The following is a 27,496-nucleotide window of genomic DNA, read 5'->3' as shown; positions in this document are numbered from 1 at the left end:
ACTTCTGTTTCTCAGGAAATGACTCGAGACGGAGACGGTAAGGGTGAGGGACTGTTGGCTTGTTTTCAACGTTGGTGACGAGTTCAGCCATGAAGTGTTGACGCAGACTGGGACACAGCTGAGGACAGGACACAGCTGAGGACAGGACACAGCTGAAGACAGGACACAGCTGTCCAGTGGTCGTATGACATGAAATTTTACCAAAACTTGGTTAACAGTCGGCAGTTTGAAGAGACACCCTCACCCTGTCTCCCTGTCTCACTGTCTCCCTGTCTCTGTCTCTCTGTCTCACTGTTTCACTTTCTGCTTCTCCTCGGGACTACCCAGAGAGGTGGGTGAGTATTATCTCATCATATCACTTTATTTAGTCTCTTACATTAGCTGAATGTCATATTAGCGTCGAAATACACGTTAAACTTCAACTACTAAGAACTATAAACTATTAAGAACTTTAAACTATGAAGAACTATAAACTATACTATAACTATAAACTATACTATAAACTATAAACTATACTATAACTATAAACTAACACAAAGCTATTTGTTCTGTTGTCTCGTGAGCACCGTGCGTCAGGTAGCTCGCGCTGATAGCGTTACTCGTTAAAGATATAAAATAGTTGCTTAATGAATCCAGAGCTAACTCAACTATGTTGATAAGTCAAATAAGGTTGTAAACAGTGAAACGGAGAATGTCAACTATGTCTTTTACGCCGTCAGTGTCGCTGTGTTGATGAGGAAGCTGTCCACATTAAAGCTGCAGTAGGCACAATGTTTCCATAATAACCTTTCAGCATGTTGGAACTCAAGTGTTCTGAGAGGAAACTACACTTCTGCACCCAGTGTTGCCAGATCTCTCCAGAGAAACAAGCAACAAGCAACCAGGTCTGTAGAAACAATCCCAAAAGAAGCAACTCCCCTGCCCCACAAAAAAATCACAAAACTCAATATGACACAATATGATAGAGAGGCGGCCACTTGATCACTTCATATATAGCCTATGTATGAATTTATTTTGGATCGCATGCATTTCATTTCATTTTGTCAGCCATTTTTAACTTTAACACTTTTCCTGTCAACTAAACTTAAAGGGACTGTTTGTAAGATTCAGAATTGCGTGTTAACAGCGACACCTGTGGCCGTTAAGTCAACGAAAGTCAGCGTCCTGTTGCTCGCGCTTGTGCTCGCTCTACATAAACATGAACGAGCATCGCTCAAAACAATGAGGCGACACACGTCAGCTAAAACCACAACATCACTCTATATTTCAGCTGCTTGGCAGTAATGTTAGCTGACCAGACGAAGGTCTCTCCCGGAGACTTTTTTTTTTTTTTATAAAAGCCAGAATTTGTTTTTTTTATTATTCCATCATATAAACTGATCTTAATTATTATGTATTTTAATGAGTTTGCCTGCCTGATTGTAAACATGTAGCTAGTGAATTATTGTAAAGGACAATCAGGCTTCTCGTGCATTTTAGCCCACAGTCTGTAATAGTTATTAATATTTAAAACCACGTCTATTCCTGACAGATCAGAACTTTTCTAATTTAGAATCATACACCTTATTTATTATTTATTTATTGACACCTTCACTGTGGTTTATCAAGACATGCCATAATGATGCTTAATGTATAAATGCTCTCTTATTCAGTGGAAATAAACAGTTACTTTAAGGGTCCCAAAATATGACACAAAGATATATGACACAAATATATTCACTTTGTGTGATATATCTTTGTACAGCGAATATCTTTGCGTGATATATCTTTGTACAGCGAATATCTTTGTGTCATATATCTTTGTAAATATGCCACTTCCCCAAACCCCCCACTGTAAAAATATACTTATATTATATTATATATATATATTCACTCTACAAAGATGTTCACTGTACAAAGATATATCACATAAAGATAGTCACTGAACAAAGATAGACGAAACAAAGATATTCACTGTACAAAGATATATCACACAAAGATATTCACTGTACAAAGATATTCACTGTACAAAGATATATCACACAAAGATATTCACTGTACAAAGATACATGACACAAAGATATTCACTGTACAAAGATATATCACACAAAGATATTCACCGAACAAAGATAGACGAAACAAAGATATTCACTGTACAAAGATATATGACACATATATGAATATATCTTTGTACAGTAAATATCTTTGTGTCATATATCTTTGTAAATATGCCGCTCCCCCCCACTGTAAAAAGATATGTGACACAAAGATGTTCACTGTACAAAGATATGTGACACAAAGATATTCACTGTACAAAGATATGTGACACAAAGATATTCACTGTACAACAATAAATAAAGGAAATCTAGTGTTATAAGATTATATTACATAGCGCAGATCTGTACAACTAGTTTCATCCAAGAGGCTACCAATACTAATGTTAGCCATCTGTGGTGCAGACAGAAAGATCATTATTATCAATGTGTGACAAATGTCACATCATAGTTAAATTAATAGTTAAATATGTCTTTTTGCATGTTGTTGAACCCATTCATTCTTTACTTTTTAAATATACAGTAAGAAGCACACATTGTTTGAAATATATTCCTTCTGAGAGATATGGATAACTGTCAGTTGTTAATCAGCAGTTTTATATCTTATATATGCTTATCTTATATATGCGAGCAGCGCGCGCATGGGACACCGACCCGGGTGATTTATATGTGTTAGAAGTTACAAACAGTCCCTTTAAAGTAGTAGAACATTTTATTTCATTTTTAGCTTGTAACTTTATATTTCTCTTGTCAACTATACTTAAAGAAGTTGAATGTTTCATGTAATTTTTCCTTCCATTTTTAACTTTTAACTTTACATTTTTCTTGTCAACTAAACTAAAAAAAATTTAACATATAATTGAATTTTTGCATTTTTGCAAAGGCCGTGACTCCAGTGTCGGTGAGCCTCTTTAAAGAGAACGGTGCTGCGTTTCTTTTATGTTTTTCAGTGCTATCATGTTGAACCAGATCGGCATGATGTGCTTGTATATCACACTTACAATTACAGCAAACTGCCTTCGAATTGTTGGAGAGAGACCGTAGCAAGCCCAAATACACATAACTACACAACTACAATTTAGAAACAAGCCCAAAAAAACACAACCCGCAACTACCAATATTTCTAAGCAACATTTCAGGAAAAAAGCCCAAAGTTGCTTATAATAAGCAGACTTGGCAACTCTGTCTGCACCTCCTCATGGCTCTGTTTTCAGGCTTTAAAAAATCACAGGTCATTTCAGAGAGAGCGTTCCTATTGGCTGTTCATTTAACAGAGGCAGCTGTCAATCACTCGCAAACTCCGACCAAACGGTCAAACTAGGCAGCGCTGATCAATATGAATCAATATTTTGTTAATGTAATGCCTATTTATCGCATAAAATGTTTTCAGAAACATCTTGTAGTGTACTGTTTAGCTGTAAAATGACAAAGTTTGCTCCGGCTGGTGGGCGGTGCTTGGTATTTCCTCAACTGATCTCAACATGGCTGCCGGGTCACAAACCTTCTCATTTTACAGCTAAACCGTACACTACAAGATGATTCTGAGAACATTTGAGGCGAAAAATAGGCATTACAGTAACTGAATATTGATTCATATTCGATCAGCGCTGCCTAGTTTGACCGTTTGGTCGGAGTTATTTGAGTGATTGACAGCTGCTCAGAGACGGCAAGGCTCCAGATCAGCTCAGACTGCTTGTTTTCCTCCGGTCTGTGAAATCTTGCAGATGCCGTTAGGAGCACCGGAGGACACAGAGGAACATATTTTGTTCATATTATCTGTCTCATGCACTACTGTCAGAATATAGCAACCGTTTTATAAAAATAACTTTTTTAATCATATTTGCTTCATAACTACCCACTGCTGCTTTAAGGAGGCGAACGTTAGATGTCAGTATGCTAATAAAGGAAAGTAAACTTTATTTTTAAGTACAGCGCAATGGAGGAGCAGCTCATTGAGGCAACTGCAGGAACACCTCAGAAAACATAGTATTGAATAAATGTTTTGCTTTCTCTTTGTAAAGTTTCCAAATTTTACATTTTACAAAAAAGTAAAGCATTATAACTTTCTTGTATACTTATTGCCAAGCAGTACACTAAGCATATTCCTTTATGTAGTATTATGGGATAGGAGCACATTCAGCTCATGTCTTTTTGAGAGGTGATTGATTATTGAATGGGATAGCCATGTACATTGGATACTGTCTGTGTCTCCCTCTACTGGAGGGAAAGGAAATCAGCACTTATCTGTGAGGGAAAGAAGTACACTGTGGATCCCCTGCAGGCTATTAAAGCTGCAGTGGGAAAGATTGGAGCAAATATGATTTTAAAAAGTTATTTTTATAAAATGGTCAGTATATCCTGACAGTAGTGCATGAGACAGGTAATCGGAAAAAAAAAACATGTGTCTCTATGTCCTCCGGTGCTCCTAACGGCATCTGCAAGATTTCACAGATCGGAGGAAAACAAGCAGTCAGAGCCGAGCTGGGGCCTTGCCGTCATGTGCTACGATCATATTTCGTACATATTCAGCTCAACATATTTATTGAGCATGTAAAGACGTTGTCAGTCATTCATTCGTGTATGCATGGTGTATGCATGGTGTTTGAGGTGTTCTAACGCTGTGTATCACATATATTAACCAAACACTGGTGTTATTGTATGATTTGCTCACACTATGTTTTTCCATAGCTCTGTTTAGGAACCATGACCAGTAAACTCGATATTCCTCTTCATGGGAAGTCACTCAACATTGTGAGACAATGTGGACCTGCTCTGGGTGAAGTCCTTCAAAGCAAGTTTGGATGTGTGGCCACCATCGATGGTGTGAGTTTTGAAAGAGATCCGAGCAGTGCGCAGCAGATGAGGCCACCTGTTGTCCCAGAGAGGAGGTGTGATGCTACGCTGTATGGAGGTGTTCAGGTGTCTGTGTGGAAGGCCAATCTCACCGATTTCCAGGTGGATGCTGTTGTGAATGCTGCTAATGTCGGTCTTCAGCATTATGGCGGCCTTGCTCTAGCTCTGTCCATAGCTGGCGGTCCACAAATCCAAAGAGAGAGTGATGATTACATCAACAAGCACGGTGAATTGAAAACAGGAGATGCACTTGTCTTTGATGCTGGGTCCCTACGATGCAAGAAGATAATTCATGCTGTGGTCCCACACCTACCAAAATATCCCTCTAAGTCTGATGTTTCGGGTGCGGAATGGCTGTTGCAGAGGGCCATCGTGAGCATTCTTGATAAAGTTAAGGAGCACCGTCTGCAGTCTGTTGCCATTCCTGCTATAAGCTCCGGTCTGTTCAACTATCCCCTGCCAGAATGTGCCAACACCATAGTGAGAACTGTGAAACGCTACTATGAAAGCTCCTCCTCCTACTCTCCAGGACATCTTCCCAAAGAGATCCTCCTTGTGAACAATGACGAGCCTACGGTCAAAGAAATGGAGAGGGCCTGCCGTCAGCTGTTAGCCGCCAGTAAAAGCATAAGTGATGCCAAAACCTCAACACTGACTGTCCAGCTTGGAAATGTCCATCTGACACTGAAGAGGGGAAAAATTGAGGAACAGCAGGTAAGAATCTGTAATGTTTCTGCATTAATTAGTTAATCGATTATTTACTTATTTTAGACATTTACAGGAACAGTGTGTAACATTTCGGGGGATCTATTAGCAGAAATGGAATATAATATTCACAACTATGTTTTCTTTAAGTGCATAATCACCTTAAACTAAGGATCATTGTGTTTTTGTTAACTTCAGCCTAGTTCACACTACACGACTTTAGTCCTGATTTTTCGCTCCCTGACAGTTTTTGGAGCTCACCGACAAAAGCCCAAGATCAGAACAAATCTGCGTTGGCTCGCCGCTCGAGCACCGATGAAAAAAACTGACAGTAGTGAATGAGACAGGTAATCGAAAAAAATGATGTGCCTCTGTGTCCTCCGGTGCTCCTAATAGCATCTGCAAGATTTCATAGACCGGAGGAAAACAACCAATCAGAGCCGAGCTGGAGCCTTGCCGTCTCTGAGCAGCTGTCAATCACTCACAAACTCTAATCAAACAGTCAAACTAGGCAGCGCTGATCAAATAGGAATCAATATTCTGTTACTGTGATGCCTATTTCTCACGTAAAATGTTTTCAGAATCATCTTGTAGTGTACTGTTTAGCTGTAAAATGAGAAATTTTGTGACCGGGCAGCCATGTTGAGATCAGTTGAGGAAATACCAAGCACCGCCCACCAGCCGGAGCAAACTTTCTCATTTTACAGCTAAACAGTACACTACAAGATGTTTCCGAAAACATTTGAGGAGAGAAATAGTCATTACGGTAACAGAATATTGATTCATATTTGATCAGCGCTGCCTAGTTTGACAGTTTGATTAGACTTTGCGAGTGATTGACAGCTGCCTCCGTTGAATGAACAGCCAATAGGAACGCTCTCTCTCTGAAATGACCTGTGATTGGCCAAAGTCTCCCATCACGGGCTAGATTTTCTAAAGCCTGAAAACAGAGCCATGAGGAGGAGCAGAAGTCTAGTTTTCTCTCAGAACACTTGAATTATAATATGCTGAAAGGTTATTATGGACTTTTTGCCCAATGATGTCAAAAACGTTCTGCCTATTGCAGGTTTAAAGCTCTTGTTTAATTATTTTCCAATGCATATTAGGGGTTTTCAGACCTGATAACACTGCCAGTAGTATTTAAAATTATTATAAATCCACAAAACTGTGATACAGGTCACTGTGTGTCAGTGGGTTCCTGGTTCTGGGTCAACAGCTGATCTTGAACAGCTGCCTCAATCATAGCCTCAGATGAAGTTCACAGCCGGTTGAATATAAGCTCCAGATTTAGTGTAAAGGGGATCGTTTTTATATATGGAATGATATAATCCCATTGAAAGACCAATGGTATGGTGAATAACTGTTCATATTTAACCAATAATCTAATCACTGCCCTTACTTTGATTTATAAAATGAAGTTCTTCCAGTTTTATTGATAATCCCATTTCGTGCCTCATCTGCAGTTACTGTCTGACACTGACCATCATTTCCCTTCTGCCATAAGCTACAATCATATTTCTTACATATTCAGCTCAACATATTTATTGAGCATGTAAAGACATTGTCAGTCATTCATTCGTGTATGCATGGTGTATGCAGGGTGTTTGAGGTGTTCAAACGCTGTGTATCACATATATTAACCAAACACTGGTGTTATTGTATGATTTACTCACTATGTTTTTCCATAGCTCTGTTTAGGAACCATGACCAGTAAACCTGATATTCCTCTTCATGGGAAGTCACTCAACATTGTGAGACAATGTGGACCTGCTCTGGGTGAAGTCCTTCAAAGCAAGTTTGGATGTGTGGCCACCATGGATGGTGTGAATTTTGAAAGAGATCCGAGCAGTGCGCAGCAGATGAGGCCACCTGTTGTCCCAGAGAGGTGTGATGCTACGCTGTATGGAGGTGTTCAGGTGTCTGTGTGGAAGGCCGATCTCACCAATTTCCAGGTGGATGCTGTTGTGAATACCACTAATGTCCGTCTTCAGCATTATGGCGGCCTTCCTCTAGCTCTGTCCATAGCTGGCGGTCCACAAATCCAAAGAGAGAGTGATGATTACATCAACAAGCACGGTGAATTGAAAACAGGAGATGCACTTGTCTTTGATGCTGGGTCCCTACCATGCAAGAAGATAATTCATGCTGTGGGCCCATACCTACCAAAACATCCCTCTAAGTCTGATGTTTCGGGTGCGGAACGGCTGTTGCAGAGGGCCATCGTGAGCATTCTTGATAAAGTTAAGGAGCACCGTCTGCAGTCTGTTGCCATTCCTGCTATAAGCTCCGGTCTGTTCAACTATCCCCTGCCAGAATGTGCCAACACCATAGTGAGAACTGTGAAACGCTACTATGAAAGCTCCTCCTCCTACTCTCCAGGACATCTTCCCAAAGAGATCCTCCTTGTGAACAATGACGAGCCTACAGTCAAAGAAATGGAGAGGGCCTGCCGTCAGCTGTTAGCCGCCAGTAAAAGCATAAGTGATGCCAAAACCTCAACACCGACTGTCCAGCTTGGAAATGTCCATCTGACACTGAAGAGGGGAAAAATTGAGGAACAGCAGGTAAGAATCTGTAATGTTTCTGCATTAATTAGTTAATCGATTATTTACTTATTTTACACATTTACAGGAACAGTGTGTAACATTTCGGGGGATCTATTAGCAGAAATGGAATATAATATTCACAACTATGTTTTCTTTAAGTGCATAATCACCTGAAACTAAGGATCGTTGTGTTTTTGTTAACTTCAGCCTAGTTCACACTACACGACTTTAGTCCTGATTTTTCGCTCCCTGACAGTTTTTGGAGCTCACCGACAAAAGCCCCAGATCAGAACAAATCTGCGTTGGCTCGCCGCTCGCACATCAGGGCTTGAGCGCCATGTGTGAACTGCTCAAAGATGCTCAATGATGCCTCGCAGACACATTCCAGATATCTAGCATGGTAATTATCTGGACCTGTCGGGGACTCCGGCCACGAGCTACAGCCAATGAGAGCGCCAGACACGGGTTGAGGGGAAACCTGGGGGAGGAGGGGTCGCCTGTAACAATAAGAACCTACTGTATGTGCTGCATTTGCAACACGGAGCAAAGTTGTTGTTGCATCTAGAACAGTGGTTCTCAAACTTTTTACATCAAGTACCACCTCAGAAAATACTTGTCTCTCCAAGTACCACCATTATGACTGATGTTAAAATACAGTAGCGTAGGCCTACCCTATTCAGCAATGCACAGGTTACGCAGGAGGCAAATTTATTCTTAATAATAATATTACTTATTGTTGACTTTTCTCCGCCACAGCCACGCTGTACAAAGGGGTAGTACTAGAACTGGCACTTAAACTCTTCCATAAAACCATAATAATAGTTCCTGTTTGGAGCCACGATTGCAGTGTTTTTGAACCCTTCATCATTTTAGCTACCTCCGCTTACTTTCTTGTCATCACAGTTTAGCTTGTAACTAATCGTGTATGTTTGCATGCACTACTACCCAACTACGTAGCTGCTACGTGGCGGGGTAGTAGCGCGTGCAAACGTTCTTTTGTTTCAAAATAAAAAATATTACATCAAAGCCGAAACTTACTTTAAATCCCATTTCAATGATCTCATGGTTAAGGTGTTTTCATTTGTAGTAGTATTTTGATAGTATTACATGTTTTTAAATAAATTTTATTTAATTTTTAAAAAATATTTCAGAGATCCTCCGCGTACCACTAGAGGAAGCACTGTACCACCGGTGGTACATGTACCATAGTTTGAGAACCACTGATCTAGAGGAATAAAAAGTAAAAAATGATGTTGAAACTGGTGGAAACAGGCTGTTTTGTGTAACACGGGCCAACAACAACATCAGTAGTGTGTCTCACGTATGATGCATACGTCATTTACTCTGTATTCCTCACGTGTGTTTTTGTGACTAAACGTAGTTTGAAGACCTCATCAGGGATTCCTCCTGGTGAAAGATCTTGAGGTGTGTGACCCCCTGTCACCGGTCAGTAATGTAGTGTGAAAACAACAACAACTTAAAGACTCCTGATTACAAGATAGCAAGTTGTGTAGTGTGAACTGTACAGCAATCTGATGACTTTGAAAGTCGTGTAGTGTGAACTTGGCTTTAGAATGAGCCCTTTATATCTACATAGGGAGCTGGTCCTCTTCACAGAGTCCGCCTCGTTGCTCCGCCATGTTTCTACAGTAGGCCAGAACGGACAAAGAAAATACCGGCTCTAGAGAGAGCCTTTTGCATTTTTACGTTACCTGAAGGCGACAGTAGTTCTCTGACACACTAACGTGAGCTGCAGAGGGCCAAACCGTAGTACCGCCAGCTGCCGTCTCACTTCCGTTGCTCCTAGAGTAATGTTATTATGGTAAGGATGGCCTCTGAGCGAGGCAAACGGCGTTACCACGGTTGCACTTGGTGGCTCACGTTACCACAGTCTTGGAAAGAGAGGAGTGAGCGTAGGGGTGCTCAGTTGGTTGCAATCTGCAACAACCCTGCTAGGTGCCACCAAATCCTACACACTGTCCCTTTAATGTGGATGGCTGCTCGTATAACAAAAATATTTGTATGTATTTTTAATATTTTCAAGAATATTTAAACTTTTACTTCACTTATCTTCACAGACATGCATTTAGTCTGGTCCATAGTTGGAGTCACATGTAAAGAACAACAGTAGCTAAGCTTCTCTAACATTTAAGGAAAAATATTAAAGTCACATTAGTACGTAATACTTGTCACAAACTGCATATTTGCATTTTCATGTACCAACTATGTTATCTCTCAGACAGATGTCATCGTAAACACTGCATCATTAAACCTGGACTTGAGCAGTGGTGAAATCTCCCGCGCCTTACTGCAGAAAGCTGGTAAAAAAATGCAACAAGAAATTAGAAATGCTCCTCAGAAAGGACATGTCATCACCACAAAACCCTACATGCTGCCATGTAAAGAGGTGTATCATACCTGTTGCACTGCAAAGGGGAGCGACGGAGCACGACAGGTACAGTATGAGTTTAACTGTTATGGGGCGTTTCAGTAAAGGGATAATTCATTATGTTTTTGTGCTTTTGTTCATAGTATGATATATGCAAAACTGTAAATAGATTAAATATGTGACATCTCAAAAACATATTCTATCAAAGAGTTAATTTGTTTAGATCTGTCTTCTTGATCAAGAGAGCACACATTCCAAGTAGTGTGAAATAGCACAACTGAAAGCCTAGAATGCACACTGTTAATAAAGCACATATCTATGTATAAAGTGTTTCTGTTGAACTTTAATAAGAGCTTGAATTTCTCTATTTGTCCACTGATTCATTCATTACAGATTCTTTTCAAATCCGTATTGGAGTGTTTATGGCAGGCAGTCGCAAGTAGCCACAAGTCAATCACCTTTCCTGCCATCGGCACAGGAGCCCTCGGGTTCGGTAAAAAAGAAGCTGCCGACATCATGTCGAATGCAGTGGTCGACTTTGCCCAAAGGGTCCCAAAGAAGATGGATGTTTACTTCGTCATATATCCTTCTGACAACGACACATTTAAGGTTGTATTTCAAAAATGCTGTCATGATGTTGGAATAATGCTGTATTGGCCATGTGTATTTACAGCATAGATTGTATATAAAGATGGACGACATGACAGCTCCCCAAAAGTGAAGCCAAAGCAGCTTGATCACCCCCTGGTGACTGGCTGCAGTATAGGTCATAAATCCCGCCCCCATCCATGTTAGCAGATGCATCAGACCGGCAATACGTCACCCAGAGTAGGCTCTCATGACCACGCACCCTTTTGGGGGAAAACAATCCTGTGTCCTGAAGGAATTCCCCTCATAGAATCGTCACCTTCATGCGTGTTGGTTTATCTTCTAAGCAGCTGCAAGCTCAGAGTATATCACAAACAAATGCAAAGTAAGTTTAAAGTATAATCAGTATCAATTTATTCCGCAGATATATTCATCAAAGTTGCACAGAGTTATTACAGAAGTTCTGGATTCATCAGTGTGTCCCCGACACCACGCACGGCTGTCAGTTCGCAGAGAATGAACCCCGAGCTCTGCTATACGTTTACCTTTATACACATTAGCAGGCGAACCCTGGGGAAGGGGTCAGGCTTTCTGCAGACCCAATACACAACATTATTTGCATGGTCATCCTGTCCCTTCCCCCATCCGCTTTTACCCCCAAGGCCCTTTCATCCTTGTAGCTATTCCTTTTACAGGCCCACTCAACATTCCATCACGAGATAATCCATGTGATCATTCTTGCCCCGTCTTACATCAGTCAATTATCTGTAGACAGTCTAAGCCTAGTATTTAACACCAAACTCGCTAAACTCACAACATAATTAAGTTTGTTACACAACAACAGTTTTATCATGATATATTTCCAACAATTCCTCTTTTGAACTTGTCCAAGTTCACTTCTGTCCTAGAAATATATTCTCATGAGGCATTCATCATTATTATACTATATACAGTGTTACAGTTTTTTACACAGAGTTATCATCTACCACCTCGTCCTCTGAGTCATGATCATGGAACTCTATGTTGAGTAACCCCTGTGCTTCTGTTGGTGAACACATATTCATTTGATAGGCAGGTAGTTGATCAGGACGCCTTTTCTCTATGGCAGTTACTATAACCTTCTCCGTCAAATGGCGGATACAAGGAATGCAGCAACAACCGCATAAAACCAGACATGCCATTACCACTAAAATGGACGAAAAAAGGGAAATTATCATAGACTTCCATTTCCCAAAAGTTCTGTCCAACCAGTCATTTATTGGACTGTCTATTCCGGAGTCCTCATGCATTTTATTAGATAATGTCCTTAGTCCCTCTAACGCCTTGGTCACTGTACCGTCAGGTGCAGTATTATTCGGGATGAAGATACAACATGAATCTTGGAACATGGAACATACCCCTCCCTTCTCTGCTAGTAACATGTCAAGTGCCATCCTGTTCTGGATCACCATAAGTGAGGTTGGTGCCATCTGTTCTGCCAGTCCAGCTATGGCGTCACGAGTTAGGTTTGTCAGTCTGAGTATGTTGTAATGTATGTAATTAATCCTGTCTACATTTTTACTGGGTGTGACCGGGAACAATGCAGATATTATGGGAAGATTCTCAAATCCTGTCGCTATTTGGTCTACTAGTTTAAATTCATCGGGTACTCCCCGTGGTACTCCAATGGCATCAATATACGTCGGATTATCCTGTGTGGTGTCAAAACTGCGTTTGGTCCTATCGCGCTGTGTTTTAGGATTAAGATTTATTAGAGTCATAGGCACAGCCAGTCTCACCAATGAACAAACCCCTGACCAGTTTGATGGAAGACTCACGCGTAATGTATATTGGCTACAGTACCAAAATAGATCACCTCTTGCCTGTGTCCAATTGCCAGGGTCCGTCAAGTTGGATGATTCACAGTTTACCGTGTCTTGGCACCAACTTGGTTCGGTGAAAGTTACTGGCGTACTACCTGTGCGATTAAAACAGGTAAAGACCCCTGGTTTTACTGAAAATACAGGTGGTACTGTAGTCTTTGGAATGATGGGATATACTTCCTCTAATTTTGTACAATTCAACGTTTTATTATACCCTGGTATGAACATCTCTTGTAAACACTGCCATCCATCCGTATCATTCATGTGTACCGGTCCCGGCACCATCAATAGGGAGGGTCGAGCAGTGGAACAAGCCAGACAGTTACCTTGACTCTGTTCTTTGGCTGTGTATATCATCCAATCAAGCCATATGTTTTTATCCCCATATCCTGTGGCTAACTTGATTAGATCGTTGTTGCCTAACTTTGAGAAATCTAATGCTAGCACTTTCTCTGAAGTGGTTTCGGGAGCAGCCGCCCTTTTAGTCGATAGGGCAGCTGTTGATGCTTCTTCGTGTTTTGGGTGTTCGAAATTAACCCGTACCTCAGCTAGAGTATCCTTGCCCTCATGATCCACCCCCAATGTCATGTGGCCTGTGGTATTTGACCCACAATCCCCAGCTGCAAATGGATTGGTGTGTAAGTTCTTAAACGTAAAGATTAGTGGATTAGTGGTATGTTCCGTTCGTCTGGATCCTCCATGTTGTACAGCGGTTTGGAGGGATCCCCTCATAACGCTTATTTTTCGTCTGGCTTCTTGGGTGAAGAACCCGGTTTGCGGTGGATTCCATCCCCATGTATATGCAAATACATGGTTCCATGTTTTACATTTTTTGTAGTTTTTGACATATCCACACAAATATACTTCATACTTCCGCCATGCTTGATCGCCCCCTGAGCAAGGTATTATTTCACATAAATCTACCTGAAAGCTAGTGTTACTTCCCAAGGTGTAATTTAATTGTACCCTGGCAGGCGGACAGTGTGTTGATCGTTTTAGTCTATTATGGACCTGTTTCTGTGTGAAGCTGTTGAACGCTTGTGTGTAGTTGTCAGGTGTTGAGTTAGTCGGTGGACTGGTTGGACCTGGAGCATGTTTAGTTTTTTGTCGTGGTAAGAAATCTAAAAAGAGAAGGGTAAGGCTCACCAGTAGCACTGATCCCAGTACCACTAGCGCCTTATTTATCCATCTCATGTTATCCCTAATATTTCTCCCTCTTCCTCTGGATGCATGCACAAAAAGTAAAATATCGTTAAAGCAATGTATAAGGCAAGAAGTAAAATAACATAAAGCATATAAATCTTCTATTGAGTCACCTTTTCTTTACTTGTAAGCCGTGTTTTAACTGTAAAACCGGCAAGACCTTGAAACCTTCTTTCCCAGATTTGTGTCTCATACAGCTCTTTTTAAGCATACAGATATAGAATGTATAACATAAGATGAATCATCACCAACGTTATTACCAAAATAGAAAAAGAAAATACAGTCGACTTGCCCGTCTGGCGACATCGAGATTTAAAATCTGAAAAGAGAGTTTTATAGTCACGCTTTTACTGTTCACGTGTCTTCTTCTGTGTTCTTCTCTGGTGTCCCTGCAGAGATGCTTGCATCTACCCCTGGTGCTGATCCTTTGTCCGGTTCATCTGGTGGTGTAGTTGGCTCGTCCACTCCTCCGCTGATCAGATCTGCCTTTGGCGGTGGATTTTTTGTTGAGCTGCACTGGGTTAAGTGCCACCATACGCCACCTTTCCCTTTGAGTTGGACTGCTGTTGTTGTTCGTGCGGTCACTTGGTGTGGACCCGTCCACCGTGGCTCCGACCACTTCCTCTTTAACACCTTCAACCAAAGGTGTTCCGGTGGACCCGCTGGGGTGGTTTTCAACACGGGAGGATCAGGATGGGGGGCACCTGGACAAGAAAAAGCTGATACAATGGCATTAACCGACTGATAATACGGGCGGTAACCAACAGCAGGAAGTACACAAAAAGGATGCGAAGGACCGGGAAATGGTCTGCCACAGGTTAGTTCAAAGGGAGTCAAACCTGTAGAGGTGTTTACAGAGGATCTGATGGCCAGGAGCACAATAGGCAAAGCATCTGGCCAGGACATCCCCGTGGTTTTACAGACTTTCAATAGTTTACCCTTTATAGTCCGATTAGCCCGTTCAACTTTGCCCTGTGATTGGGGATGGTAAACTGAGCCAAACTTATGTTGAAGACCTAAGACCGTTTCCACCGTCCTTAGGTCTTTATTTTTGAAATGAGAACCATTGTCGGATCTGATTAGTTTTGGAAAACCATGTTTTGGTATATAATCGTTAACCAGGCATTTTATGACTGATTTCGCGTCCTCTTTTCCAGTGGGATAGGCCTCAATCCACCTGGAAAAGGCATCCACAATTACCAAGAGAAACCTTTTCCCCCCAGCCCGGACACCCATGTCAGTGAAATCCATAATCACTTGTTCCCCCGGACCCTGTGGTTTCGGATATGTGCCCACTGGAGGCTTGTCCGTGGGTCTTATGTTACACGCCTGACAAACAGCACACTGTTGTACAAAATCCACCACAACTTTCCTCTTTTGAGGGAACCACCATGCATCCAATGCGAACATCATTATTGCTACTCCTGCGTGGCATAAACCATGAGTCTGTTTCAACATTGACGGGATCCATCCCTCGGGCATGACAGTTTTCCCATTCTTCTGCCATAAGCCAGTGAAACAATCAGTGGCACCTGCGTCTTCCCAGGATTTTTTCTCATGCTCGGGAGCGTCCTCCTGAGCTTTTTGTACATCATCTATAAAACTTCCTATGTTTTCAGCTAATAACATTATGCATTCAGCGACATACCCTGCAGCAGCCTTTGCTGCTTCATCGGCAGCGTTATTCCCAATGCTCTCTGGATCACTACCCTGTGAGTGTCCTTTTACCTTTACCACAGCCACCTTCTCCGGAAGGTGGACAGCAGCCAATAAATCTTTCATGAGTCCTTCATGAGCCATAGATTTATTTCCGCTTGTTTTGAATCCTGCCTGGACCCAGCCTGACATATCCCTGTGTATTGCGTTACATACATAAGCTGAATCTGTAAAAATATTGACAGTTTTACCCTCGGCCAATCTAAGAGCACATATCATGGCAGTTAGCTCAGCAGCTTGAGCTGATTGTTTGCCCTCAAGTGGGGCAGATGACATGGTTACGGGATTTGCACCGTCGTCAGTACAGGATACAACAGCATATCCAGCTTTAAGTCCCTCTATAGGGTGCCTGAAACAGCAGCCGTCAGTGAATAGGCTAAGATCAGGATTGTTTAGCGGTAAAGCGTAGAGTCCTGGTCTCAATTTCACAAAAGGTTCGGATTTTTCAGCACATGAATGTTTTTCTCCCCCCCCTTCACCCATATTATCTGCCATGTTACAGCCTTCGTGTACAAAGGAAACATGTGGTTTTGATAGTATCTGTAAGATCTTGGTTTGTCGCAATGGAGTGAGAGTGAAACACGCTGATGTAACGTAGGCTACAGTACTATGGGAAGTGAGAATTTGGAGTGGGTGGTGCATGACGATATGACCCACTTTCTCCACTATTTTAGCCAGTGCAGCTGCATATCTTACACAGGGACTAGCTCTCTGCTCTGGTGTGTCCAGTAAAATACTGCAGTAATAGAGTACATTCCTGTCCCCTCTTTGCTTCTGATATAGAACTCCATGTGCTGTGGAGAGCTGTTCCGAAACGTCAAGATGAAAGGGCTGGGAGTAATCAGGGAGGGCTAAAGCAGCCGCCTCAGCCATCTCTTGTTTCAGTCTGATGAACCCCTCCTCCCCTTCTTGCGACCATTCCAGTTCTGCAGTAAGATTCCTCCTACCTGCCATAGTTACCATCTGTCTTAGCAACTGTGTATCTCCTGCATAGTTAGGAATGTACTGTCTGGAATAACCAGTTAGACCTAGAAATGATAACATTTCCTTCACCGTTCGTGGTTTTGGGTGATGCAAAATCGACTCTCTGTGTGCAGGTGACATGGCAGTGCCTTTAGCTGTAATCATTCTTCCCAAGAATGATACCTGCGCTCTGCAACACTGGAGTTTTTCTTTAGAGACCTTATAGCCACAACTATGTAGTCTTAACAACAACGCATGCGTTAAGGATAGACACACCTCGGCCGAGGGTGCTGCCACAAGCAAGTCATCAACATACTGTACAATAAAACATCCTTCTGGGAGTTCCAACCCTTTTAAGTGTTGTCTCAATGTTTCATTAAAAATAGAGGGTGAGAGGATAAACCCCTGTGGTAAGACATTATAGGTTAATCTTTGTCCCTCATATGTAAATGAAAAAATATCCTGTAAATGTTCTGCTAATGGTAGACAGAAAAAAGCATTAGCCAGGTCTATACACGTAAAGAAGGTGTGAGCAGGAGTGAGCATTGAGAGAGCAGAGTGGGGGTTGGGCACTGGTGTGACTTGAGTCAACACCTCCTTGTTTATGGCTCTAAGGTCATGAGCCATTCGATACGATCCAGAGGGCTTTATTACCGGCAGGATGGGCGTATTCCACTGTGAATACGATTTTCTTAACACCCCTGCTTTTATTAGGCCCTCAATGGTAGGAGAGATCCCTTGTGCTGCTTCTACTTTATGTTTGTATTGTGGTTTCCAAATGGGACAGTATGAGTTCATTTCAAAGGTCACTGGTTCCATATTGCATCTCCCCACATCAAATGGTCCTGTAGACCACAAAGAGGAAGGGAGAGTAGCCAACATGGAAGTAGCTCCTTCCCCATCGGTCATTTCACATCCGTGATGACGCTGCAACGAGACATTCTCACATCTTCCCCTTACGGTCCCAAAATATGATATTTTGTAATGTCTCCCTTGGTCAGCCACCCATACTCCCTTTAATGTGGTTTCCTCCCATCCGGTGAGGTGCCCTGCTTCTTTACACATAGTTCCTAAGTCTTTTGCTTGATGTTTTGGAGCTAATGCTAACGAGATATGGGAAACAGCATAATCTGAAAGACAGTACCATTCCGTTTGCTCTGGGGTTAGGGACACTACAGCGGCCACCCCTTGTGGTCCTATTATAATGTCTGTCACCTGTAAACACCATCCTTTATCAGCTAACTGCTGTTGAAACTCATCTTGATATTGTAAGTCACTTTCCCTGTCATAATTTAGTGTGCAGTGGAGAGGATCAGGAACGGGGAGATAGGGATGAAGGGCTCGAATCCATGGTTGCCACTGTAGATAAAAAACCAGTAGAGGGTTTGGGTCATCCAAGAGAACCCAATATATCTCAGCCATGGGTTCTATGTCCTGTGGGTCTGATAGTTCTTTTAACATCATTTGATGTGTTTTCCCTGCTGACCCGGAACAGTGTACTATCTGTCCATTCGGGAATTCCACTGATATTCCTTCCTTGGAACAATGTACTGACGCTCCCAGTGCAGCCAGCACATCTCTTCCCAAAAGATCTCTAGGACATTCTGGTGCATATAAAAAAGAATGCATCAAACTCTTGAGTTCCATTTTTAACAGTGATGGGTACCGTAAAAGGTAACTGTTGTTCCTGGCCGGAAAACCCTAAAACAGACACATAGTGAGAGGATAGTTGGCACTGTGGTTCTGCCATTGTTGAATACCGGGCTCCGGTATCCACCATGAACCATCTTCTTTTTCCGTTCACTGTTAATTGTAAGCAAGGTTCGGCCAATCCCTGCTCTTTTCTGCTTTCTAGGCTTCCCTATAGTCCCCAGGGAGGGGGCTGTTGATAGAGGGAAGCCTGAACTGGTGCGTACTGCTGGTTGGGAGCCTGTGGGGGTGGGGGTGGCCCACCCTGACTCTGCTGCTGGTTGTTGCTGGGACATTCTCTTGCCCAATGATCCAGGCTTCCACATAGGAAGCAACCTCCTCCTCCAGGGGGTCCTCCTCTTCCTCTTCCTCGTCCTCCCCCCCTTCCTCTTCCTCTATTCTGTCCCTGTCTGTTCTGATAATGTGCATATTGAAACGGGGCAGGTGGTGGGGGGCCATACTGCTGGGGTGCGTAATATTGCGGATATGGTGAAACTGGAAGTGGGGTAGGTGCGGGAGGTGGGATAGGTGCAGGTGTTTGCACCATTTGTTTCTGTTTTTTGTTCTTCTTATCCTCTGTAGCACTGTCCCTAGCTGAGGCTAACTGTAGTTTCGCTAATTGTGCCACTATTTCCCTCATTTCCCCCATCTCACTATCTTTCTTATCCTCATGTTTGCTCCAATGATGTAGGAAGTGTGTTTCCCATTTCCCCACATCAGCCCCATGCATATCGGGATTATTATCCATAGCGTCTTTCACTCCGTGGGGTGCATACTTTAGGACTGCAGCCCTGAATGGGTGTTGGTGATTTACTTTATCTGGATTATGTCCAGATGCATCTGCCCATTCTTTTCTACACCTATTTAGATATTGTCTTCCGGATTCGTCTGGCTTTGTTTTGAAGACCAAGCTATGTAATTTTCCTGCAGGTATGGGATATTTTGCCCTTATACTGTCCCCTAAAGGAGTGGCATAGCTTGCCCAGGGTCTGTCATCATTCACTCGAGTGGTGTTTGCTTCTTCCTCTAATTCCCTTTGAACCCATGCTGACACTCCTCCCCCGCCCATAAGTGCTCTCACATCTCCCATAGAGAGTTCCACACCCCGAGTCTGCGCGTCCAATGCTCTTAACCATGCTCCTCCTCCTTCTGTTAGCTCGGGCATTAAAGCCAAAATAGCCCCTTTATCTCAAGCCCCAAATGGCTGATATCGTGGGCCATTGGTACTCTGGATTATTGGGAGCATATACTCTTTACCTGTTTTCATTACTTTATTATCTTTTCCTCGTCTTCTCAAATCATACCCATGTAGTGGCCCACCATCGGTGTCTAATTGGGCAGTAAATCGTCCAGACAGTATACCAGGCCCACGGTCGGGACTTGTCCCCCTCTCATCCGATTGAGGTTCCTCCTCAGATTTTTGCCAATGAAACTGTTCCCTACCATCTTCCTTTTCTCTGTCATCTTCCCTCCTTGACCTCTCTCTTTCTCTACTAGATGTATACATAGGTCCCGACCTATGGCACAAACTAGATGTGGTGGATGTACCACCATCCTCACTCCGGTTGTCCCTTCCACATGCTCCCTCTATGTCTTGCTCTTCCCTTTCTTCTTCTTTTCCCCTGCTCAGTTTCTTCTTCATCTACCCGCCTACCCTTAGGGTCAGAGGGTTTACTTGGGGAGTCGACCATCAGTGGTGATATGGGAGATGTTAAGTTCTGTTCTGAGATTGTCTCCCCCATTAGATCCACAACCCCAGGCTGATTTCCCACTCTGGTTAACCCTAGCAGGCCCATTTCTAGGAGCCGGGTCCTTCTTTCTAAATCTTCTCTGTTCCTTTTTCCCTCAGGATCTTCTAGCCATAGTCTGCCCCCCTTTACTTGAAACTGAGGCATTTGGACAGTCACGAGAGGTTTAGGAGGGTCGGGCACATCAGCCGCTGGGGGAGGGGGTGTGGGAGGGAAGTCTTTGTCATCATATGGGGGAGGTGTAGTTGGTGTTTCTCTCATTATCATTTGATGTTGTGGCATGGGGGGAGGATCGGGGAATGGGCCATGATAATCACCTAGTTTAGGGTACAGAGTACTCTCTGTCTTAGGCTGTTGTTTTTCCTTTTTTGAAGGCCATTGATGGCCTAATTCAGTCACTGAGGCTAGATACACACAATTAGCTTGGGCCAATAAGCTGGCTTGTTGTTCCACGTGTTTTTTTGCTTTTACTCGTGTGAACATGTTGCTGTTTTTCAATTGTTTTCTACTTTCAGCCAAATCGTCTTGCTGCTTTAATATGGTCTTTCGAACTGCCAGGGTAACAGCTGCCTTAGAGTCCTCTTTGGGAAACTCCTCTTTTTCTATCATTCCTTTGAACCAGTCATCCAAATCCCTAGTTCATTCTGCCCTTTTCCTTGGGTCAAAGGTGCATATCACATTTGTCCTTACTTTCGCCCACTGTTGGCCGAAGGTTAACCCATTTTTGTTACAACCGCCTTTCTCCTCCCAATCTTTGTCAAATTCTCCGTCCATTCTGTCCAGTACTATTTCACACAGGTTTATTCAGTTTATGACAGTAACTAGATTCAGAGTAAATGGGTCGTTATGCCCCCACCACAGATCCCACCAACACAAGCTTCTACTAACGGTCTCCCGTCAGCGGTGCTGGCCCGGTATCTGAGGCAGTTTTAATTTTCCTCTGAATACTAGTTATTAATGTACACTCATACAGGCGCTCCAAGCGCTATTTTTACTAAACTCTAACGTCCCAGACGTTACTAAACTAGCGCTCCAAGCGCACTACTCTAGCGCTCCAAGCGCAGCGTTCCAAACGCTTTTCTAACGTCCCAGACGTTACTAAAAGGGCAACTTTCCTCCTTTTAGTTTTCAAACAGTAGTGATATCAGAGTAATTGGGTCGTTATGCCCCCACCACAGATCCCACCAACACAAGCTTCTACTAACGGTCTCCCGTCAGCGGTGCTGGCCCGATATCTGAGGCAGTTTTAAATTTCCTCTGATGTACACTATCAATACAGTTTATTAGTGTTCCAAATACCACAGTACGGATCCCAGATCCTTTTTAACTAAGATCCCAGATCATTAGCGGATCCCAGATCCTTTAGGATCCCAGATCCTTTCAACTATGCAACTTGATGTTTTTAAATAAACAGAGATGTGTCTTACTCAGCAAGAGAGATTAAATTTAGAGCCTATGCCAATATGCAGATTTGATTTAACAGGTTCTGCTTACCTTTTGCCTTGTAGTCAGGGATCCCTTATTCTCTCTCTCACTGAGTCGTCCAGTCTCTGGCTCGCGTCACTCTTTCTGAAGATCACGTCGGGGTCACCAAATTGAAGGAATTCCCCTCATAGAATCGTCACCTTCATGCGTGTTGGTTTATCTTCTAAGCAGCTGCAAGCTCAGAGTATATCACAAACAAATGCAAAGTAAGTTTAAAGTATAATCAGTATCAATTTATTCCGCAGATATATTCATCAAAGTTGCACAGAGTTATTACAGAAGTTCTGGATTCATCAGTGTGTCCCCGACACCACGCACGGCTGTCAGTTCGCAGAGAATGAACCCCGAGCTCTGCTATACGTTTACCTTTATACACATTAGCAGGCGAACCCTGGGGAAGGGGTCAGGCTTTCTGCAGACCCAATACACAACATTATTTGCATGGTCATCCTGTCCCTTCCCCCATCCGCTTTTACCCCCAAGGCCCTTTCATCCTTGTAGCTATTCCTTTTACAGGCCCACTCAACATTCCATCACGAGATAATCCATGTGATCATTCTTGCCCCGTCTTACATCAGTCAATTATCTGTAGACAGTCTAAGCCTAGTATTTAACACCAAACTCGCTAAACTCACAACATAATTAAGTTTGTTACACAACAACAGTTTTATCATGATATATTTCCAACAGTCCCTCGTAGACGGGAACAGCTTAAAGAGAAGAAGTTGAAACATGTCTCCAAACTTCTGCTTTAAACAAACCGGTTATAGTAATAACGCTATCCCAAAGAGTTACTGTGTAGTTGGTTGCACCAACAATAAATCCAAAAACCTTGATCTCTGATTTGTTCCCCTGCCACATACCTAAAAATTATATATTAGAGGAACTTTATGGCTCCAAGCTACAGACCAGACCAGCGTAGCATCATCCCCGAGGCTGCGCTCCCTTTTGGGGGAAAGAACGTTGCTGTCACAGGAGAGAAAATGCTGAAAAGCTGTTGTTTTGCGGGTTAATCGAGGCTTTCACACTGAGATTCGAGGCTCATACGATACGTTACTATTCACCGTCAGTGTGCTAAATGGCTAAATGATGCTGGTGACAGTGACTAGCATGGCTAGCTAACGCTAGCTTGAGTGGGAGGCTGCTGCAGTAATACAGTCACACATTAACGTTATAGCAGCATCAGACTGTCGTCTCCAGCCTATAGATCAAACAGTTGTCTGTTAACACGTTGGTTATTTACAGACAACACTCAGCCTAACGGGATTCAATCAGATATGTAGAGAAGTCTGGATCAGTAATATCCTCCACTGTGTTGGACGGGGGAAGACTGAAGGGACATGGCGGTGATCAACCTTCATTTATTAAGGTATCGCCAACGCTCAGGTTCAGATCACATAATAATAATTAGACATGTGCATAAACAAATGTTTGTATAACAAGAGATGAATGCATACGAACTTGTCAAAATTACAATCCAAACTAGGGATGTCCATAATTAGCCGTTTAACCGTTAACCGACATTAAGCATTTTAACCGATTAACTCTATCGGTTAAAACGGTTAAAAGAAATGTTAATATAATATAATGTTAAAAAAGCTGAGCGGCTCAGAGGAGCGGCTCGTCTCTTTAAGGAGAAAAGCTGGTCCACCTTAACAGTCCACCTTAAGAGGCAGAGCCAGATTTGTAGGATACAGGAAGTCAGCTCCGGTCTCTGGCTCGCTTGAGCGGAGTGGAGGAGTTGTAGTTTAGTAGCATTTATTCACCGACAAATAAAGTGTACACACACTGCTACACTTACGATCACAGCTAGAACGCCACCAACAACCTCAAACTCACCGCCAACACACACACACACACACACACACACACACACACACACACACACACACACGGTCTGTTGGAAACTCGCTAAAGTTACACAGACTATGTGTGCGGCGGCGAGCACGAAAAGTGGCTGCATGTCGGCGACACTACACGCAGCATCGTAGCTGCTAAGTTAACGCTCCCGGACGGTGAACTGGGGACTACCGTCAACCAATATCTGTTGTGCTCCTGCAGCTGGTACGAGGCACAAATCTTGTCGGTTAACGGTTATTAATCGGTTAACGAGGGTCGTGAGGTAGTTCTCATCACGCTGATGTATGTTCAAGTGTTCATTTTTCTGTTAAGTTTGGTTTATTAAGTTATTTGAAGCTATAAAAAGGGGGTGATACGTGTGAGTCTCTCTCGCTGACAAGCTGCGGCCGTCCTCAGCTCGCGATTGGTTCGGGCGGGGTGACCTCGATTACCGCGGCTCCACCGCCCGATCACTACTGAGCAGACTCTGGCTCCAAATGACCTCAAAATCTGAAGATGGCAGTTCCCGTATTCGGGATATTTTGGCTTCACTTCAGTACAGTGGGAGGAAGAGGAGACGCGTCGTCCATCTTTATACAGTCTGTGGTCTACAGTGGGTGGCTAAAATATGACAGTAATCATACTAGAAAGACAACTTCAACAGCTATGAATCTAAACCAAAATACTAAACAACAACTGACAAAGTGACACTTTGTATAAAGTTGCTATAATCTTAATCAGGTAGGTCTAATGTAATATCTATGTTGTTAGGTGGAATGTGGTTATGTGTTTCCTGCTGTGTGAGACGCTCCCTATACTTGCTGATAATTGTTGACCGGGTTTCAGTTCAGTTGCTTATAAATGCTCTCTAACTTAATAACTCGAGGAAATGCAATTCATGCTCTGTGGATGTGTCTCATTCAGGCTTTTGAGGAACAAATGGGATATCTCCAGAAACAAGCATCTCATCCCAGCTTCACACATGGTAACACAATATTTCAGTTAGCATTAAAGTACTGCGATGCAGAACACTAGTTTTGATTCAAGAAACAACTAAATTTGCATTGTCCTTGTAGTGACATCCATGTCTGCATACTGTATGATTTGTCATTTTTTGCAGAGGTTACCGTAGAAAAGCTAAAGTAGGACAGCTATTGTAAAAAAAAAATTCCAGCATAGTGGGAATGCATGTTTTGCTGAAATTATGTGAAAAATAACCGTGATGTTAAATTGCAGCAGTGGACGTGATGCTGTCTTCTCCGTCAGCATTTGAGCACAGAGATGGCGTCCGTGGTGGCGGCGGCGGTGCTCCCACTCCACAGATCAGCCTGAACGGGCCTGAAGAAGCAACGCGCGAGGCTGACCGATGGCTCAGCAGGCTTCTCTTCAACTCCTCCGGCACTGTCGTTATCTGCAACAACTTCGTCCAGCACTTCGGCGAGCAAGAGCATCTGCAGCTGTCCCATCTAATCAAAAAGGGCGTGTTCATCGAGGTGTTCTTTGAGAAAGGTCGCGCCGGCATAATTGTAAACGGTTCAGATGAAGATGTTGAAGTTGCTGGGTTGCAGGTGGAGGCCATGCTCTGCAACATCCAGAGGGAGTTTGCCACAGAGGAGGAACGCACCATGCTTCATACTGTGTTGTCTAACAACGTGTCCTTTGAAAGAAAGACAGTTGACAACTCAAGCCCAGAGTTCTTTGGGAGATCATCTGTCTTCAGAAAGCACGGGCCGAGGATGTTGAAGGTACAGTGTGTGTAAATGCAACATGTGGGATGTGGTTGTGGGAAACTAAAGTTTTGTCTTTTGGTTGATGTTGAAGCAGTTTAATATAATAAGTGAACATATTACTTCCTCAAATGGAGGAGTGTTTGCACTAATTTGTTTCCAATACTGTCGATCAATTAGCTGCAAGTGTCTCATTGTGAACCACTGCTTGACCAGTGATATACTGTATTCATTTTTTTAGGTGGACAGAGTGGAGAATCCTACACTGCAGACGCTCTTTGACCTCAAGAAAAAACAGCTCCAATGCTCCACTCCTCGAAAAATGTTCCAGCACATACCTGCACAGTTCTGTGAGATGGTCAGCCATATTGGATTCCGTGAAGAGTACGCACCACCTGATGGTATGATAACGCTTCTACAAATAGCATTTGATAATATGCAAATAAATTCTTTACGTCTGGTAAATGATCATTTTCCAGGGTGTTGAATGACAGCCTTACAGATAGAGAAACTCAAAGTCAGAAGAGGGATGATATAATATAGAAACGATACAGTTATTTTTTCTTTTGTGTCTCCCTCTGTTTACAGATCCAACATGCGGACAGGGCATCTACTTTGCCGGTGAAATCGAGAAGGCCATGGAGGTGTGGAAGGTGCAGAAGGAGCGAAAGGAGGAGTATGTGTACTTGGTGGAGGCCGAGGTGCTGACAGGAAACTCCACCCCTGGTACACCAGGTCTCATTCTGCCTCCTGCTGTGGGGGCAGAGCCACACGTTGTGTACGACAGTGTGAGCGGAGGGCCTGATATCTCTGTCATATTTAGTGGTTACCAAGCTCTGCCCAAATACATCATCACCTGTAGGATGGTCTGAGGAGTGATTTCTTCACTGTTTCCTCTGGGTTCATTGTGTCGAACAGGAAGTTAGATTATTCTAAAACAAGCTGAAGTGCATTCTTGATTAATGTCTTTGCTATTAGAAAGAAATGGCTGTTTGCATCACTCCTTGAAATCATATAATGGAGACTATTACCACAGTACCAGCTTATAATCAGCTTGAGAAACACATGTATTAGATTTGAGTTGCTTATTTTTTTACATTATAAGTTTGTTTCTTTTGGGTGATAAGCACCTATTACACATAGCAGCACAATCATTTGTATGTAAATCAAAGATTCCGCTTTAAAAATGCACTTAAAGCAACAACATCATACTTTTAACACTGGATGAGTCATTTGTTTAGAGCAGTCATTACCAAAGCCTGGGTCGGGACCCAAAGGTGGGTCGCAGGAGATTTTATTAGGGTCGCCAAAGAAGTTTACACAATTTCTCCCAGTCTTTTCAGATTTAGATCTGCAGTACACCTTTGAGCCACATGGGGGAGCCTGGATGTTGGCATGATTGTTCTGATAATTGTAGCCTACTTATAACATTGTATGTAATTAAGGCTGTCAAAGTGAACGCAGTAATAACGCGTTAACGTAAATTTGTTTTAACGCTACTAATTTCTTTAACGCATTAATGCAACTTGTGATTTTTAGGTTGTAACGGGCTCAGTTTTAAAGCTAAAGAGGATGAGAGGATACTGGCATCATATTAAACTAGAAAACATAAGGAATCCATTGGTACCATACTAGCTTGTTGGGAAGGAGGTTAAATACGCTCCAAACTTACCCTAAATTTTGACGAGGAAAAACTGTCATTGCCATTTTCAAAGGGGTCCTTTGACCTCTGACTTCCAGATATGTGAATGTAAATGGGTTCTATGGGTACCCACGAGTCTCCCCTTTACAGACATGCCCACTTTATGATAATCACATGCAGTTTGGGGCAAGTCATAGTCAAGTCAGCACACTGACACACTGACAGCTGTTGTTGCCTGTTGGGCTGCAGTTTGCCATGTTATGATGTGAGCATATTGTTTTATGCTAAATGCAGTACCTGTGAGGGTTTCTGGACAATATCTGTCATTGTTTTAATTTGCTAGTTGATTTCCAATAATAAATATATACATTAATTTGCATAAAGCAGCATATTTGTCCACTCCCATGTTGATAAAAAGAAGTAAATACTTGACCAATCTCCCTTTAAGGTACATTTTGAACAGATAAAAAATGTGTGATTAATTGTTATTAACTATGGACAATCATGC

At 42.7% G+C, this 27,496-nt stretch overlaps 1 protein-coding gene across 4 annotated transcripts; it reads left to right on the top strand.

The window, feature by feature from the left end:
- The first annotated feature begins 14 nt into the window (after window positions 1-14).
- Window positions 15-26,562, top strand: LOC119499871 (protein mono-ADP-ribosyltransferase PARP9-like). 4 transcript variants are annotated; one of them, XM_037789091.1, is made up of 8 exons: window positions 15-335; window positions 4,722-5,600; window positions 10,377-10,592; window positions 10,920-11,135; window positions 24,544-24,604; window positions 24,886-25,364; window positions 25,588-25,747; window positions 25,935-26,562. In XM_037789091.1, exons 2-8 carry the CDS (start codon window positions 4,737-4,739, stop codon window positions 26,216-26,218), a joined length of 2,280 nt encoding a protein of 759 aa, XP_037645019.1. In that variant the 5' UTR covers window positions 15-335; window positions 4,722-4,736; the 3' UTR covers window positions 26,219-26,562. The 4 variants fall into 4 exon arrangements, with proteins under 4 accessions (XP_037645019.1, XP_037645017.1, XP_037645016.1 ...); XM_037789089.1 differs by having other exon boundaries at window positions 16-331; window positions 24,856-25,364; XM_037789088.1 differs by having other exon boundaries at window positions 16-335; window positions 24,856-25,364.
- The last annotated feature ends 934 nt before the right edge of the window (window positions 26,563-27,496 follow it).

This window comes from Sebastes umbrosus, chromosome 13 (assembly GCF_015220745.1).
Source record: "Sebastes umbrosus isolate fSebUmb1 chromosome 13, fSebUmb1.pri, whole genome shotgun sequence".
Classification (NCBI taxonomy): domain Eukaryota; kingdom Metazoa; phylum Chordata; class Actinopteri; order Perciformes; family Sebastidae; genus Sebastes; species Sebastes umbrosus.
This window is presented reverse-complemented; position numbering and strand designations above follow the sequence as displayed.

Bases quoted from the DNA above. Each gene is read 5' to 3' on its own strand.
- LOC119499871 (XM_037789089.1), top strand. From the start codon at position 4,737: ATGACCAGTAAACTCGATATTCCTCTTCATGGGAAGTCACTCAACATT. The intron at 24,605-24,855 runs GTAACACAATAT...GTTAAATTGCAG, and splicing joins TCATCCCAGCTTCACACATG to CAGTGGACGTGATGCTGTCT. The intron at 25,748-25,934 runs GTATGATAACGC...CTCTGTTTACAG, and splicing joins AGAGTACGCACCACCTGATG to ATCCAACATGCGGACAGGGC.